Genomic DNA, 16846 nt, shown 5'->3' with positions numbered 1-16846 from the left:
GATTCGGCATATTTAGCTGCAAAATTTAGTTCTAAAAGCAGTCAAAAAAAAGCTAAATGATGGTTGGCAACACTGCATACTTTAACTGCTTAACACTGGCAACCTGGACAGCTTATGGAACAGCTGACAGTTTCATAAATTAGTCAATTTGAATAGTTGTTTGTTTTTTTTTTATTTGAAGTCATGGTTGAAGCACAAACTCAAACGACGACCACGACCGCGTCGACGCCACCCATAGATCAGGTGGCATCTATACAGAAGGTGCCCAACAAGGAATTGGATATATATCGTGATACATTTATACGTTACATGGGTAAATAGGCATTTGCGATTCCGTTTGATGATGCCATTGATGATCTAAGCAGTTGGAGGAATTTCTCTGCCTCACAGGTTATAGCAATGAGATAGGCGAAGCCTTTCGTCCTCTGGTCCCCAAATCTCTGGTAGCTGCATCCTATGGCATGGCCATTGGTTATGTGTGCACGGATACATTCGACAAGTCCTTGCGTCAACAAATGTCTGGCTCCAGTCATCGAGAGGTGGCCACAGTGGCAGCCGATGTCTTTACTTGGCAAATGATGGCATCTGTGATTATACCAGGGCTCGTTATCAATAGGTATGACAGAGTGACAGTATTATGTCATCATCATGATATTCTCAATTATCCATTCGACAGGATTACATGGGCCAGCAAAAGCCTGTTGACTAAGGCTCCAGTGAGTGTGCTCAAAACATTGCCCACACTTATTGGCTTGGCCAGCATACCGCTGATTGTGCATCCCATTGACAGTCTGGTGGATCGTGTGATGGACGCCACTTTTCGCAAGGTTGTGCGGTAAAACAGGATACATTTTTGACCAGCGAATTGGTCAAATCTTTCTTCATTGTGTACATAGATCGGTGCTAGTTGTATTATTCTTACATTTAATGCTTGTTAAAACTAAACAATAAATTCTTGAATACTTTGGTATTTACATTTATTATTGCAATAGAAAAAACTGTTTGTGTACACAACAAGCTTGTTAATTGGGTGTAGAAAAATATAAAGCAATTGTTTGGGGAATGGGTGATTGGGGGGTGGGGGTGGGGTTAAGGGGGGTGATATACATTTAATTTGTTTGCGGTATTTTATACAATTTAGGCAACATTGGAATGCCGTTTATTTGATTGGATTTTGCAAAAAAACCCAGAATTCTCAATCTTCATTGTCACTATCAATTAAATAGGGACTATCTAGGGCGCCCAAGCCAGCGGCCACGCCTCCCTCATTGGCAGTGGACAATTTAGTGCGCAGCATATGTCCCGCCTGATAATTATGGACTATATTGTCCGCATCACCGATCACTACACCGAATATACCCAATTCAGATACCATATCCACAATAGGTGGAGGCATCTCACCACCCGGACGCACCATATAACCCTTGGTCAATGGCGGATGTATCAAGTCCATTAAAATCCATGCTGAACGTTCCACTCGTGTCATGCGCTGCAATTGCAAGAAAGTATTAATCGTGAACTCCATTTGATGGGCATCTCCGGAATGAGTTTTTACCTTAAGAGCATCGGGTATATCCACACCGTAAACATTATTTCCACCACCCTCACGTTGGGGCTTAAGTACAAACTTCTCTGGTGTACGTAGAGCCATCTCATAGCTGGCATTGCCTGCATCATTATCATCCAGGGAATACAGTCCGGTAAATATTTTGCCCACAGCCTTTATCTCTTCGGGATCATTGATGAATCGCTCCAATACTGAAGGTTGAGCCAATGCCTGTTGCACTTTCTTCGTTCCAGCCAAATGATATTGAATCGATGGACTTTTGATGGCCAATGAGGTTTCCATCAAATACCGAGCATCCCATTCATTCTGCGAGTGATAATGGCCAGGCTCATAGCCAGCACGGAAATATATGACAGCTACCTCATGAGGGCCCCTAAAAAAACAGAGAGGATATTTGTGTGAGAGAGATAACATTATGGCCAATCCGAGAACTTACAATAACAACTCTTTGCTTAATCCCAGTTTGCCCTCACGATGAACTTCGGTTAGGGTGCGACGCAATACTTTAATATGCGGATATGTCTCTCTGATGTAAAACTCATGGAAACGTTGATCGCAAATATTATAGGATACATCCTCAATAATAAAGAGGATGACAGCATTGGGTTTTCCATAGATATCCCATGCTTTGACCATGCCATCACAGAGACCAGCTAGGGCATTATTTTTGGGCATCTGCAGAGAAGGGAAGAGAGAGAGAGAGAGAGGATTGTTGACTTAGGCCGCCACGACCACACACATCCGGGATTCAGGACAACTCACATTTTTCAACTTTTCCGCATGTCCAAGTTCGCTCAGCACAAAGCTAAACAAGGTGAACAGAAGAAGAACAGGATAAAAGGAACAAATATATAAAGATTAATAATATTCAATGAAAAATAAACCCAAAAAAAAGGGGTTAACAAACAAGCAACAAAACAGGAAACAAACAACATAGTTCTGGTTGGGTGGAGTTATCATGGTTTAGGGATTTAACAAGGGGGTCAGGATTAGGAATTGTAGGTGTAAGTGTGTGTGTGTGTGTGTGTGTGTGCGGAGAAAGGGAGAGGCTCAAAGCCATAACCATTAAGAAACAGAGTGAGAGTGAGAGAGTGATATATAGGCATGCATAAGTCAGGATTAATTGAATCCTTTACTCAATGTGAGGATGTTAACGGGGCTGTTTTTGTTTTAATCGTTTGGTAACGGTAATTCAAATTAACTAATGAGAAAATTGCAAAAGTGCAGTGCATGGTCATATGAGTAACAGAGAGAGAGAGAGCAAATAAGAGAGATTGTGCATTGATGTGTTTGTGTGTGTGTGTGTGGTAGATAGAAGATTAAGAATGAGTGAGAGAGAGAGAGAGAGAGAGAGAGATAGAAGATAGGGCTTAATACTTCTGCAGAGGCACCAAGTGTGTAGCAATGCCACCGAAACTGGAGGCAATCGTGTTGATTTCAACCTGCTTTATTGCACAGCCCTCGTACAAGTGAGCCAAATAGTCAGAACGTAATAGACCGATGCTATAAGCCTGCAATAATTATTGATCATTATACATTATATCTAGAATTTGTACAGGAAATCTATATATGTATGTATAGTATATTTATGTATGTACATTACATCCCCCGTGATTCCCCTTAAACTAATAGACTTTTACCCAGCACAGCCAAACCAAAAAAAAAAAAATAAAAGAGCATCACAAGGAAACAAAAAAAGTAACTAAAAAGGAAAATATGAAATTAAAAATAAACTGAAAATTCATTAAAAACAATAAAAAAGTTATTCTCCTTACACCATTCACAGGCTTTCATTGAGAGAGAAAGAGACAGCAAAAATTGATCATGAGAAAGCGATGAAAATATGATTGAAACAATGGAATGAAACAAACTAACGCCATCTTTTATAACAATCGACACAACTGTACTTCTTCTTTGTCCTAATTAATCTTTATTTCTGTTCCAATACCAAAATCCTGTCCATTTTTGTATGATAGTTAGTAGTAGATGGGTGAATATCAATTTAAGGAACGAATGTGAAGTCACTTACTCACTTGTTCAATTGTTCATTCTGATAGTGTTATATATGTACATATGTATGTTGTATATGCGATTAGAATGGAAATATGCATTTCATGAATATATGAATCATAGTAATGGAGAGCATGCTAGAATGGCATTAGCGATAAGCGAGCATTTCGCAATTTGTTTAAATAAAATGAGAGGAACTTAATTCGATTCTTATCTGGCAAACAAACAAAAAAAAAAAAAGATAAATGAATGATAGGATGAATGCATAGATGATAGAGACACATGATAGATAGATGAAGATATCGGTGGAGATTATATATAGAGATAGAGAGAGAGCGTAAAGTGAGAAATATGTTTTAATTATTTAGTTGTTGTGATGGTTAGGCGGGATGACAGGCAGACAGGCAGGCAGGCAGGTAGGTAGAGGCTGACGGTCAGGCGGGCGGGCGGACGGTCGGTCGGGAGACGTTCAGGCAAATATCAGCATTCGACGAGCGGCATATAGCAGTGTGATTAAGCAAAAAAATCAAAAGAAACTACAATAACGAAACAAAGATCATACAAATCTATATCTAAATATATGTACATATGTATGTACATATAGATGAATAGATCATTAAGAACATAACACAGAGCAAAAGGCTAAAAACATACAAAAATTGCGCTACTTTTAATTGGGGATATATAGTTATGTATATGTATATATATATATATATAGTTGTATGGGCACAACACACACACCCCCAAACACACCCACACGCACACACACAAACGCACCAAAGAGAAGTTTCTCTAACTAAACTGAGAGGGGCGGAGGAATGTTTTTTAAGTTCGTTTTAGTTCATTATTATAGTGGATAGGTATGAAATATCCTTGCATATGTTGGGTTAAAATGAGTCATTAGTCTTAAGAGTCCTTTGATTCATTGCGTATGTGTGTGTGGGTTGGAGTATGTGTGTGTGTGTGTTAGGCTTGTTAAAGAAGGCAAAATATCATGATACTATGTGGGTGGATAAAAGGAATATGATCAAGGGGAAAAAGTATACATGTGTGTGTGTGTATATGTTTGTGTTTGTGTGAGAAAGAGAAAAGAAGGAGGTGGTGGTGGAGGAGAAGGAGGAGAGAGGACAGCACCTTTGTATGGTTTTACTTGCTGGTCCCAAATGGCCAAAACCTGATGCTATTGTATTGATCTCGACTTGTTTCCAGCAGCAATATGCCGATTGTTTGACATTAGCATGACGATCCTTGCATTTGGTTTTTGGTTTGAACTTGGTTGTTGCTTGATTAAAACATATCTCCGCCTTAACGTCCGCTGCCTCCATTGCCACCATCTCTTCCTTATCCTTTGCTGCTGCTGCTGCTACCGTTGCATCTTCATTTTGTTGCCGTTGTTGTTGTTGTTGCAGGATCTTCATTGATAACTCTGGACAGTCAGATTCCAGCATTAGATCGCTACGCAGCATGCCCAATGAAACGCGCTTCGGTTGGTATTTTGTTTTGTTTTTTTTTTTAGGCGATTTTTTTTTTTGGGTTTTTGGTTTGTTTTTTTTTTTTAGGCGATTTTATAAAATTTAATGTATAGATTTATATAGCCATGTAATTATATGATGATATAAATTTGGAAAAAAATAGAAAGAAACCTTTTCAATTCGCCTGATCTTTAAACCATTTTGGATTATGGAGGAGTGTTTTGAATTTTAAATAGAATTGATCGTACCATATGACAAATTTCTCAAATTATCCAACAATCCATAATGGCACTAAAGAACTAATCGAGTTAGCGTGAATAACAACAACAACAACAATAATAAAAATACTTAATAATCACAAGAACAACATTAATGGCAAACATTGATTAGGTTTTAGTAAAATTGAATCAGCTGCTGCTGCTGCTGCTTAACCACTTGTAACCCTGAATAGAAATATATATGTATATGTATATATATTTCTTATATATATGTGTGTACTCGAGATAAGATTCGTTTAAGCATCCTCCACATATAAATCATTTAATGAATGCGATTTATGAAGAGAACTAGAGAACTAGCTGGGCTATACATTTTAGCCACGATAAGATTAAATCGAAATAAATGTTTAACAAATGGCGAAAATTAATATAAACTAAATACCTATGTTGTAATCATTTATATATATATTATAAATTTAAGAAAACAACGAAATGCGCGCGCCTAATGCAATAGTGATTAGATATGAGAATGAGCCAGCTGAAGAGGATGTGGGGAGATGGATAATGAAGTGGTTAAGGGGTGAAGGCAAAAAAAAAAAAAAAATGGTGTTCAATTCAATTCAAGCATCATCTCCTTCTCCTTTTTTTTTCTTTCTTTTATATGTCTTTCGCCATCTATTATAGTGTGCCTTTACTTTTTTTGAAAGAGGGGGAAGTGGTGGGGTCTGAAATTTCATCTCACCTGAGTAAAACCATGGGCCAACACTTTGCGATAGATATTAAACAGATTTGCTGTAAACTCATCGACTTTTATTGTCTCCGCCAATGTGGTGGTTATGAACTCCTCATCATGGGCCACATTGTGCATCAAACGATTGATAATCGGCTGCAGGGCCACCGCCTTTTCGAATTCCTTGCGGGGAAACGATGATGGGACCAAAAGAAAAGGAGCAAACTGCAAAGAAAATAAACAATTTCAATGACGCGAGCGCTTAAGCGGGTTAAGGCTGGCATTACTCACATTTAATGTATCTGGACTGAAAGTGGTTTTCGATCGCATCGCTGCTCCATGCATTAGGGCATAATCCTTGGCCTTGGCTGTTATTTCGAGCAATTCATCTTCGGCTAGGGGCAGTTTAATGCAGCCTCGCAGAACCGGCGTTGGGGCTTCGCTGGACATGATTCAGAGTTTGCGTTTTATTTGCTGCAAATGCGGACGGAATGCTGCTGTTGACGAGATGGTGTCTCTGATTCAATTGAAACGTTTTGGAAGTTCAGTATTAGCTGTTTTCGCCCGAATGTGGGGTGACAACTCAGGTGTCTCAGCTCCAGGTGTCACGTTCTTATCAATTATTTATATATACTTGAACTCTTCTGCTTAGCCCTCAAGTTGGTTGTTCTGCACTTTAAATTTCGTTTTGCAATTTAATTTAGTTTGACATTTAAATAAAAGTAATCCAATGAAAATAAAAACAATTAATAAAAAACAAAGTTCTTAAGTCCCATATGATGCCAACAAAACAAAAACAACAACAACAACAAGGCCGAATTCGCCTTGAGACATTGGCCATTCGCCCGGCAAAAATGAATTCGCTTCAAGCGAACATCTGCCACTATTACTGCCCATATTTTCCCAAGCCCATTTGATAGAGGGCGCCACCGGTACATCAATTTGAAAGTCCTAAGGTCTGAGTAAAAAGTCCTAAGGTCTGACCCGGAAGTGCTAAGGCCTAAGCGGATTTGCCAATTGTGGGAAATTCAATTTTATTTAAAATATTGTGGTGTTATGGATGTAATTGGATGTGCTTTTTAACCCCATAAAGTATATAGATTCCAGATATAGCCATGTCCGCCCGTCCGTCCGTTTTACTCAGCCATCTTAAGAGCAATTAATATGAAACTTGATATTTGAGCTACTTATAATCCGGGTAAGATAAAGTTTTCCAAAAAATTGAATAAAAATGCATTAAGTTCTTTTTTTTTTAGGCATCGGTACAGTTTGGCTTTTGACAACAGTGTTTTAGCTGAATGTCTTGGCCTTTTTGTTTCTTGTATTTATTTTCAGGTTTCATTTCTTTTTTTTTGCGATTTTTTTGTTGTTTTACATTTGTTGATGTTTTGTTTTTTTGTTTGTTTTATTTTAAGTACATTTAAATAAACGCTAAGTAATATATATAGATATATATATATAGTGTAATTTGTTCAATAATTTGTTAATGATTTTTTTGTTTTTTTTTTTGTCATTTTTGCTTTGTTCCACATTATAAATAGTTGATACTGAGTAAATGTATGTATATATATATTTTGATATATGTGTATGTGCTATTTTTGGGAGAAAGGTGTCGGGGTGGGGGAAAGTTGGGAATATTTCGTTTCTTTTTTTTACTATTTTATTTGATTATATTTGTAAAAATGCTTTGGTTATTGCTGTAAAAAATTGACTAAATTTATTATAATTTTAAAAATGTTCATTTCAAAAAAAAAAAAAAAAATTATACATGCTACAGACTAAATTTTCGTCTATCAGGCATACTCACACATACATAGATCGATATATATGTATATATTTCTATATAGCTTAAAACTAAAATATTTAAGCCACACTGCGGTTTCGAAGGCCTCATTTAATGTACAATTCATTTTCGCTTATGTTTTTTTTTTTACTTTTCAATTTAAACTCAAGTCTTTTCGTGTTGTTTTTTTTCATTTGTTTTGTTGTGATAAAACTATATGTGCTCTCGTTGTATATATATATATATAGTATAGTTAGAAATATCATTCTTATATTTATGTATATGTATATGATAGGTAAAAAAAAGAGTAGAAAAAAATTCACTTATATATAGATTCAAATTGTTTGCTAATTTTGATTTTGTAATTAACATTTCGAATTCTCCATGCTAATTACATATTTTTGCTCTCGCTACCAACTACTCGCTACTTGCTACTCACTACACGCTGGTCGGTTACACCGCCAGTAAAATATTTTGAAAAAAAAAAACACTTTCTTTAAACCGAAATTTCTTAGAAAAAAGAAAAAAAAATAGTAAGAAAACTATGCTTTGGTATACAGATATAGATATATATATATATATATATATATATATATATATATATATATATATATAGAACATTGATTCGTTAATCATATTCTTCGTCAATTTACTTGTCCACTCCCAGAAATTTGGCTGCCTCATCGGCGGACGAGAGCAATTTGTTCAATATACCCTGATCGCTGATGCCCAATAGATTGCCAATGAGATCGGTTGAACCAGCCACAGCAGATGGAGTTGCTCCCGGTGTTGTTGCACGGTGTTGTTGCTCGCCCAAATTCTCTTTGTGCTCGCCCAAACGACTGGCTCGCCACTCGTTCGCCTTGTCCAGTAGCTCATGCAATTTCGGTAGACGTAGTCCCAATTTATTATTATTATTGTTTGTGTTATTATTGTTGTTGTTGTTTGTATTATTGTTGTTGTTATTGTTGTTGTGACAATTATTATTGTTATTATTGGGCAGAGGTGTAGATGGCGGTGTGGTTGTTGTTACTGTTGTCATAATTTGCTCATCATCCGAACAATCGGAGCCACCTTGCATCTCTCCAGCATTATGGGAACGTCCACTATGCTTCTTCATGTGCCGCAACATGCTATGCTTCAATGTGAATTTACGCAGGCAAATCTCACACTGAAATGGCCTCTCACCCGAATGGGTACGCATATGACGACGCAAATCCTCAGTGGACCAGAATCGACGAACACAAAAAGCGCAAATCACTTTGCGATTGCTATAATCGGGATATTTACCAGAACCACCACGACCATTGCCGGCCATGCCCAAAGATCCTTCATCATCGGATTGGGGAGCAGTTGGCTGCACTGTCGCCGCCGCCGCCGTCGCTGCTGCGTTTGCTCCCTGGGTGGGTTCATCCGTTTCGATAGCCCCCTTGGCCAAGAGCAAGGCAAATTCATGGGCATGCGCTTGCTTAATGTGATCCAAGCACTGTAAACGCTCGCTAAACGAACATTCACACAGATGGCACTTGAAGGGCAAATCGCCATTGGCCAACTCGTTACTCGCTGAAGTTGCGGCAGCGACGGCTGCAGCGGCTGCTGCTGCTGCCGACGATGAGGCAGCCACGGCCATTTGCTGAGTTAATTGAGCTGCGGCAGCCAATTGATGCATTAACTGCTGCTCTCGCTCCAACTCCAATTCTCGTTCTCGCTCACGTTCTCTCTCCTTTTCCCTCTCTCGTTCCAATTGCCTTTCACGTTCTCGCTCACGCTCAAGTTCACGCTCTCGCTCCCGTTCTCGTTCCAATTCGATCTTCTCGCGCTCGGCCTCTTGGCGCTTACGTTGTTCCTCCAATTCGATTTCTTCCACTGATTTGGGCACTGGTATCGGTTCATTCACATCCTCGGTGGGCACATACACGGACATGGCCGATTCGACATTGCCATGCTTCCTCAACAAATGACGATCACAATTGCTCTTGGTGGTAAAGAGCAATGGGCAGTGAGAGCATTTGAATGGCTTCTGCCCGGTGTGGGTCAAAATGTGCCGTCTCAGGGAACTGCTCCAGGGGAACATACGCTGGCAATAGGGACACGAGACACGATTGGGGGCCAGACTGTAGGCGGATTTCTTTTTGGGCTCTTGGCCACTGCTACTGCTGCTGGTGACATCTTCGGTGCCGGAGTTATTACTCTCGCTGGCGCTGCCCGAGGCAACGAGACCCTCCTCGTCGCTCTGCTCCATGTGATTGGCCACATCGCTGGGACGAAAATAACTGGTGAAACTTTGCATCGATTGATTGCTTGTGGCATTGTCCACTAGCTTGGACACCGGCACCAAATCGGAGAGTGGAGATTCATCTTTATTGAATGGTGAACTGGCCACATCTTTCAGTGACTTGGCCACGGACTCAACCTGAGCAATCATCGACTTCATTGTGGATGGCGCCTGATGGCTACTGGCAACTGTAGTGGAAGTTGGTTCCACTTCATGGCTTATGGGTTTGCCAGCTTTGATGGCCTGCTCTAAAATGGTTTCGGCCACCTTTTTGGCTGCCTCGTTACTGGCCATGTTCTCAATGGTTTGTGGCAAATCTTTGCCATGCGATTGCTGCTCATCATCCACAATTACCACCAGCTTTTTGTCCATATCCACATCGTGAGCTGCTTGTGCGACATCATGTTCATCGTCCTCGTCATCATCGGCACCCACATCCTCGTCCTCATCGTCTTCATCCTCATCGAAATCATCATCGGGTTCGGGTTCAGCTTCATTTTCAGCCTCTGTCTCGTCCTCGTCAATGATTAGCTTTGGTTCATCATCGTCAATGGCCAAACTATGACCATTTCCATGAGCATTTCCATTACTGTTGCCATTGACATTGGCGTTTCCATTGGCCAAGGCATAATTGAAGTTCATCAAGTGAGATGAAGCTGCCGCTGCTGCTGCCACACTGCTCGATCCATGGGCCAATGCCTGTTGCAACAAATCCGTGTTCTTGTGTGCCTTCAATTGTTGGGCCAATATGGCATATTTCACCTGCTCCGAAATGGGTGTGACCAAACCTTGTCCATGCCCCTGATGATGTTGATGATGATGGTGTGGCTGCTGCTGCTGCTGCTGCTGATGATGGTGATGATGATGGGGCGACTGCTGCTGGTGATGGGCCTGGGCTGCTGCTGCTGCTGCCGCGGCGGCTGCAGCTTGGGCGGCCGCTGCTGCCCCACGCCCACGCATCACATGATGGCCACTTCGCTGGCGCTGGGCATAGAACTGCGGATGTTGCTGCTTCACATGTCGCTCCATATTCGAACGCAATGTAAATCTTGCCGAGCAATGCTCACAGGCAAAGGGACGTTCGGTGCGATAGCGACGTTGCTTCTGTTTGGGCATTAGGACACCATTCTTGATGACCATTTTGACTGGACCACCGGGCAGCAGGGACAGACGATTGCTCGAGGGGCTCATTTGTTGTTGCTGCTGCTGCATGGCACTTGACGGTGGCAATTTCTCTCCAACGGCCGAGCCAGCAGACGATGTTGATTGTGGCGGCGGAGCTGGTGGTGTCATGAAGTTAAAGAAGGGAAATCCAGAGGATTGTTGAAACATTAGATTGCGGAAAAGTTGCTGCATATATTGTGAGGCAGCATCATTTTGGCCAAACAATTGCTGTTGGGCTAGCAGTTGCAATTGTTGTTGTTGCTGCTGTTGCTGTTGACGTTGCTGATCGGCTAGATCATTGTTTATTGGCGAAGTTATTGGCAATGTAGTAGTTGTTGCTGCTACTGCTGCGGTTGCTGTTGTTGCTGTGGCATTTGAAGATGGCTTCTTGCTGAGATCTAGCACATCCATTGAGAGATCAATAGCACTTGCTGCTGGCGATGGTGTCGCCTTAATGGCGGGTGTTTGCTTCTCCACTAACTGATCCAGGCTCTTAACCTGGATCTTAAGTGGTGGCGGTTGCACACTTTGCGTCACTCCTGGGCCATCGTTCATCAGCATATGCTTCAGTTGGGAGGCAGCAGTCACCTCTAGCGGTGGCGGCGATGCCGAACGATAACTCTCATCGGTGTCATTTAAACGGGATTTACCCTCACCCTCACCGCAACTGGCATCCTCGGCCGGATGGTAGACAATGGCACGTTTGACATCCTCACGACTGGTTTTGCCATGACGATTCCTCAAATGGCGCTCACAATTCGCCTTGGTGGTGAAGGCGTAATTGCAGACGGCACACTCATACGGACGATCCCCATTATGGGTGCGCATGTGCCGCACCAGGGCGGCCTTGTCGCACACGGCATAGGGACACATGTTGCAACGGAAGGGACCAGCGGGTCCAACTGCACCCAAATGCACCCGATTGTGCCCCTTGAGAGCACGCAAATTGGGAAAAACTGCCGTACACAATTTGCAGGGGAATTCGCCACGCAATTTCATGCGACGGAATTCCGAGGTGAAGACATCTTGGGCCTCCTCCTCCTGATCCCGGCCATCCAGACTGTATTGACTCGACGAGCATGGCGTATTGACCGATTGCTCAAAGTTGCGCAGAAAACTGGATGTACAACTCGAACTGGTCATGTTCAGGATGCTTTGTATATCGGCCAAATCTTTGCTATCATTCGGTTCATGCTTAATGGGCGATGGTGGCGATGTGACCAACTCATTGTTATCCTCGGACATATGGGCATGTTCGGTTTTGCTCTTCAAATACAAATGATGAAAGAAATCGTCACGCTGCTTGGCCTCGGCTTCGGCTTCTTTTTCCACCTTGACTTCATCGCGATGGTCAGTGTCCATGCCATCACGTCGCATCTCTCGATCATCATCATCATCGCGGTCGACGTCGTCGTCATCCTCTTGTTCGCCATGCAATGGTGAGCTACTCGCTCTTAGGAGGGGCGGCAAACCACTGGACGATGAGCCACCGCGACAGCAATGTTTCTGCAGTTGCTTGTGACTCGAAAAGATGACTTCACACTCACGACATTTGGCCAATATATCGGAATGTTGTTGATCCAAATGTTGGCATAAACTGGGCAGGGATTCGAATTCGGATAAACAGACGGGACAACTTATCAGTGGAGTTGCGGGTGATGCTGATCTCGAGGCGCCAGCCAATAGAGCGGCAACATCTGGTGTACTAGTGATGGATACTTCCACTTCTGTTTGCCGATCGCCATCAATATCATCTTCATCCTCATCATCATCCACATCTCCATCGGCATCCAGTTCATCACGTCCTGCCGCCGCATCGTCATCATCATCGTGATCGTCGTTTATTATATTATTATTATTAATTGTCGTCTTTAGGCGACGTTTTTGTTTTAATATCGGCAATTCGTCCATTACGACAGCTGCTTCTCCATCTACTTGCTCATCCTCCGCATCCATTTGCTCTTCCTTGATGCGCTCCTCTTGATTATTGTTTGTAATTTTAATATTATTATTATTATTGTTGTTGTTGTTGTTATTGTTATTATTATTATTGTTGTTGTTGTTGCTACTGTGGCTATGATTGCTGCTTTGGCTTTGATTACTTGACATATCTGTGGAGCAACTAGCATCACTTTCATAGCTACCAGAATTGACATCAGCAATCAATGAATTTTGTTGCTTTTGCTGTTGATGTTTTGTTTGGTGTTGCTGTTGTTGTTGCTGCTGCTGCTGCTGCTGTTGTTGTTGCTGCTGCTGTTGCTGTTGTTGTTGGCGTCTTTGCTGTGCCGTCAGGGATGATGTATTGCTGCCGGCACCACCTGCTGCTGCTGCTGCTGCCGTTTGATGTTGCTTGTGTGTACGCATATGACGATGCATATTACCATTTGTGGTAAATGTCAGGTGGCAGTAGCGACAATTAAAGGGTCGTTCACCTGTATGTACCAGAACATGCCTATCCAAAGATGAGGCTGAGGATAGTACCTAAAAACATAAAAGAGAATAAGAAAAATAAAACAAATTTGTTACCTCTATTGTTAGGTAAGGTGAGGAAAGAATAAACTGATCTAGGGTTGTTAATTGAGGGAATTTTTAACCCCCCCATCCCTACCCCTTAAGGTATGCAATAGGATAATTTTATAATGCAAATCAATTGTAATGTAATCAATTTGAATTTTGATGACCCTCAACTGAACCAAAAAATTGTAATTTCTTCTAATGTTATATCCATTTAGTATGGATTTTTCTTGGACTTTAATCCATTTGATTTTTCTTATTGTTTTTGTGTTTTGATCATAATAATGATGATGATGACTTACCTTGGAGCAAATGCGACAGGTGAAATTTTCGGTATCGCCATTGGCATAATTATGACATCGGATGTGATTGGTAAACTCATGGGGCGTGGCCGAGACAACCTCACAGATGGGGCATACATATTTCATGTGCTCATCGCCGCCAGCACTGGACGATGACATGCAAAGGCCTTGAGGCGAAGAGGAGCCCGAGCTGCTGCTGTTGTGGCTTTGGTTGCTGCTGTTGCTGCTGCTACTGTTGCTGCTATTACTGACGGCGGCAGCAGCAGCACTAATAACGGCAGAGGCATGACTATTGCCAATTAGATAGCCACTGTGTGCGCTGCCATCGACGAAACCCGATTCGGATAGTTCGCCATTGATTAGACTGCTGCTATTGCTGTGGTTCAAGCGAAATTTCTTGCGCAGTGAATTGGCATCGGCTGGGCCATCGATTACAATGCTGGCGCTAGCAGCGGCGGCAACAGAGCCGTTGCGTCGCTGTTTATGGCGTGGGCGTTGCTGTTGCTGCTGCGCAGCTGCTGCACCATTGGCAATTGTTGGTGCAGACTCCTCCTCGGCATCTTCTTCATCCTCGGAGAGTGAGAGTAAATCATGTTGCTGCTGCTGCTGATGTTGTTGCTGTTGCCGCAATTTACGTTTACGGGATGTTGCTATTGTTGTTGCTGCTGCTGCTGCTGTTGCAGTGTGTGGCGTTGAGGTTGGCTGCAGCGTTCCGCTGGCGCTGCTTAATTTCTTTGGTGTGCGGCCAAGATCAAGATGTTCCAATGAGGATTCTGAGGTTGTGGAATCTCTACGTTGACGTTCCATATCAGTGGATGTTGTTGTTGTTGTTGTTGTTGCTAGCATTTTCGTTGTTGTTGTTGTTTGTTGTTATATTTGTTACAAATTGAGATCGAGTTTATCGACTAACTGATTGAAGGAGACACGAAGAGAAAGAACAAGAGAAAAGAAATGTGTGAAATTAAGTAAAGCGCTAGTTAAAGTTAAAAAGTTTATTCAAATATTTAGTATTAAGCGAAAATTGCAATTGCAATGGCAAATCTCTCAAATGTTTATTTGTTTGTCTTCTATTTTCATAGTGCTGGAATTTCTTTTTGTTCTTTTCTTTGAAATTATAAATAAATAACAAAACAGGAAAAATAGTACAAACAGCTGATCATTGAATTAATGTTACATGAGACGAAAGGCTAAAGTAAACAAAACTAAAAAAAAAAATAAATCAAAATACGATCTGAAGAAGACAAATTCCACTACCCCCTCACGCTCTCTCTCTCTCTCTTTACCCTCTCATAGCTCCAACATGTTTGTCCCCCTCCCCCACTTTCCTTAAATCCATACAACATTTGCTTGCAATTGCAGCTGAAAAAATTTCTACCTATAAACACACACACATGCACTCACACCCACACACACACACAACACGCACACTCACTTATATACATACATACTTGTATATACATATATCGATTTCTTATCTATTCCTTATCAGTTATTGCTAGAGTGAGACAGCGTCAAAAGAGAGTTGTAAAAAAAAAATGTGTTCTTATCTTTTCGCAAATCCCCCCAAAAAGAGCAGCAAAAAAAAAAATGTAAAAGGAAAAGAACTTTTTGTGAATTTTTTTTTGTTTTTTTTTTTTTAGTATAAATTCTTTTGATAACCAAAATGTGAGACCAACACAAAAAATGAGAAAAAAAGGTTTTTTATTTTTTGGTTGGCTGATTTTAATTTCGCTAATATTAATGAGTCATAAGCGGCCAACCGTCCATCGTCTAGTCCATCCCTTCTAACCTCCAACCTTGCTCACCCCTCGCCTTAACTCACCTCACCTCACCTAACCTGGACCAGCAATTGCAAAACTTATGAATGAAATTTACGGTTAGATCACTTTAACATTAACCCAAATAAACTTCAAATCGGGGCATCAAAAAAGGTCAATTCTAGTTCACACACAATTTCCAACCAACCCCTTGCCGTGACAAGGGTCAAAACGTTTTTGACCTTGTTGACTTTTTTGGCGAAAAAAAAGAAAGAAAAAAACATTTCCAAAAATTCAACCCTTTTTTTTCTAAATGTTTGACCTATTTGATTAGCTATCAATATAGATAACTCTAACTTAAGCTAATTGCTAATAATCCACTGTTAATCCATGCGTTTTGTTTTGGTTTCATTCACAAAATTTAACTTTAGAATGGTCAACTAAAATAATTTACCTTTTTTTAATTTCTAATAGTTGCGACGGCATTTCCAAAAACAAAAAATAAAAAATTGTTTGTTCCTATATAGTGATATTTGTTGTAATTGGTTGTTGTCCAATTTTCGTTGTTGATTTTCGATTTGGTTGTTGTAAAGATTTTTGAATTTCACTTTCCACTCACAATCAAAAGAAATGCAATTCTTAGTTGATAATTTTTATTTTTTTTATATATTTTTTCGTTTTGTTGATTTCTTGTCAACTTTTTTGTTTTGTGTTTCAATTATTTAGCACTTTTCTTTGGTTGTTTTTCCAAAAAAAAAAAATTATATTCTATATTTTTGTATATAGATATTCCAAATTTATATATATAAAATGTGTATATATATATAGTTAATGCACAGTGTTTATTTTGTTGGACAAAAAAATTTAATTGAATTTATTTTTTGTTTTTTTTTTTTTGGTGTTTGTAATTTGTATTATTATTTCTTTTTTATATAGCGCCCCGCTGCAGATGCTTTTACCGTTGACGCGCACACGAGACACATGAGGCGCAACATGAAGCTTGAAATGAGACGAGATGCAACATACGAAGTAGTATTTATAGACATTCCTCTCG

General features: G+C 40.6%; 3 protein-coding genes across 6 annotated transcripts; 1 reads left to right on the top strand and 2 right to left on the bottom strand.

Moving 5' to 3' along the window:
* The first annotated feature begins 108 nt into the window (after positions 1 to 108).
* On the top strand, positions 109 to 970 carry LOC6644845 (mitochondrial fission process protein 1). The gene is made up of 3 exons (XM_002067552.4): positions 109 to 313; positions 391 to 616; positions 677 to 970. Exons 1-3 carry the CDS (start codon positions 184 to 186, stop codon positions 837 to 839), a joined length of 519 nt encoding a protein of 172 aa, XP_002067588.1. The 5' UTR covers positions 109 to 183; the 3' UTR covers positions 840 to 970.
* LOC6644738 (glutathione synthetase) lies at positions 961 to 6794 on the bottom strand. Of its 4 annotated transcripts, XM_015177902.3 has the most exons (8): positions 6632 to 6728; positions 6289 to 6514; positions 6010 to 6222; positions 4712 to 5058; positions 2330 to 2372; positions 2004 to 2242; positions 1556 to 1940; positions 961 to 1489 (listed from the first exon to the last, which is right to left on the bottom strand). In XM_015177902.3, exons 2-8 carry the CDS (start codon positions 6445 to 6447, stop codon positions 1196 to 1198), a joined length of 1680 nt encoding a protein of 559 aa, XP_015033388.1. In that variant the 5' UTR covers positions 6448 to 6514; positions 6632 to 6728; the 3' UTR covers positions 961 to 1195. The 4 variants fall into 4 exon arrangements, with proteins under 4 accessions (XP_015033388.1, XP_002067589.1, XP_015033389.1 ...); XM_002067553.3 differs by lacking the exon at positions 4712 to 5058 and adding an exon at positions 2945 to 3078 and having other exon boundaries at positions 6289 to 6794; XM_015177903.3 differs by having other exon boundaries at positions 6289 to 6728.
* Positions 6795 to 8378: 1584 nt separating this feature from the next.
* On the bottom strand, positions 8379 to 14944 carry LOC6644739. Its single transcript, XM_023176964.2, has 2 exons — positions 14036 to 14944; positions 8379 to 13700 (listed from the first exon to the last, which is right to left on the bottom strand). The coding sequence occupies exons 1-2, from the start codon at positions 14879 to 14881 to the stop codon at positions 8430 to 8432; spliced, it is 6117 nt and encodes a 2038-aa protein (XP_023032732.1). The 5' UTR covers positions 14882 to 14944; the 3' UTR covers positions 8379 to 8429.
* Positions 14945 to 16846: the final 1902 nt, after the last annotated feature.

Source organism: Drosophila willistoni, assembly GCF_018902025.1.
Source record: "Drosophila willistoni isolate 14030-0811.24 chromosome XL unlocalized genomic scaffold, UCI_dwil_1.1 Seg142, whole genome shotgun sequence".
Lineage (NCBI taxonomy): Eukaryota > Metazoa > Arthropoda > Insecta > Diptera > Drosophilidae > Drosophila > Drosophila willistoni.
This window is presented reverse-complemented; position numbering and strand designations above follow the sequence as displayed.

Coding starts and splice junctions, on each gene's coding strand:
- LOC6644739 (XM_023176964.2), bottom strand. CDS start 14,881: ATGCTAGCAACAACAACAACAACAACAACATCCACTGATATGGAACGT. Junction 13,701..14,035: donor CCTGTCGCATTTGCTCCAAG/GTAAGTCATCAT, acceptor TTATGTTTTTAG/GTACTATCCTCAGCCTCATC.
- LOC6644845 (XM_002067552.4), top strand. CDS start 184: ATGGTTGAAGCACAAACTCAAACGACGACCACGACCGCGTCGACGCCA. Junction 314..390: donor TACATTTATACGTTACATGG/GTAAATAGGCAT, acceptor TCTGCCTCACAG/GTTATAGCAATGAGATAGGC. Junction 617..676: donor CCAGGGCTCGTTATCAATAG/GTATGACAGAGT, acceptor TCCATTCGACAG/GATTACATGGGCCAGCAAAA.
- LOC6644738 (XM_015177903.3), bottom strand. CDS start 6,447: ATGTCCAGCGAAGCCCCAACGCCGGTTCTGCGAGGCTGCATTAAACTG. Junction 2,373..4,711: donor GCAAGTAAAACCATACAAAG/GTGCTGTCCTCT, acceptor CACCTTGTTTAG/CTTTGTGCTGAGCGAACTTG. Junction 1,490..1,555: donor ATATACCCGATGCTCTTAAG/GTAAAAACTCAT, acceptor TTGCAATTGCAG/CGCATGACACGAGTGGAACG.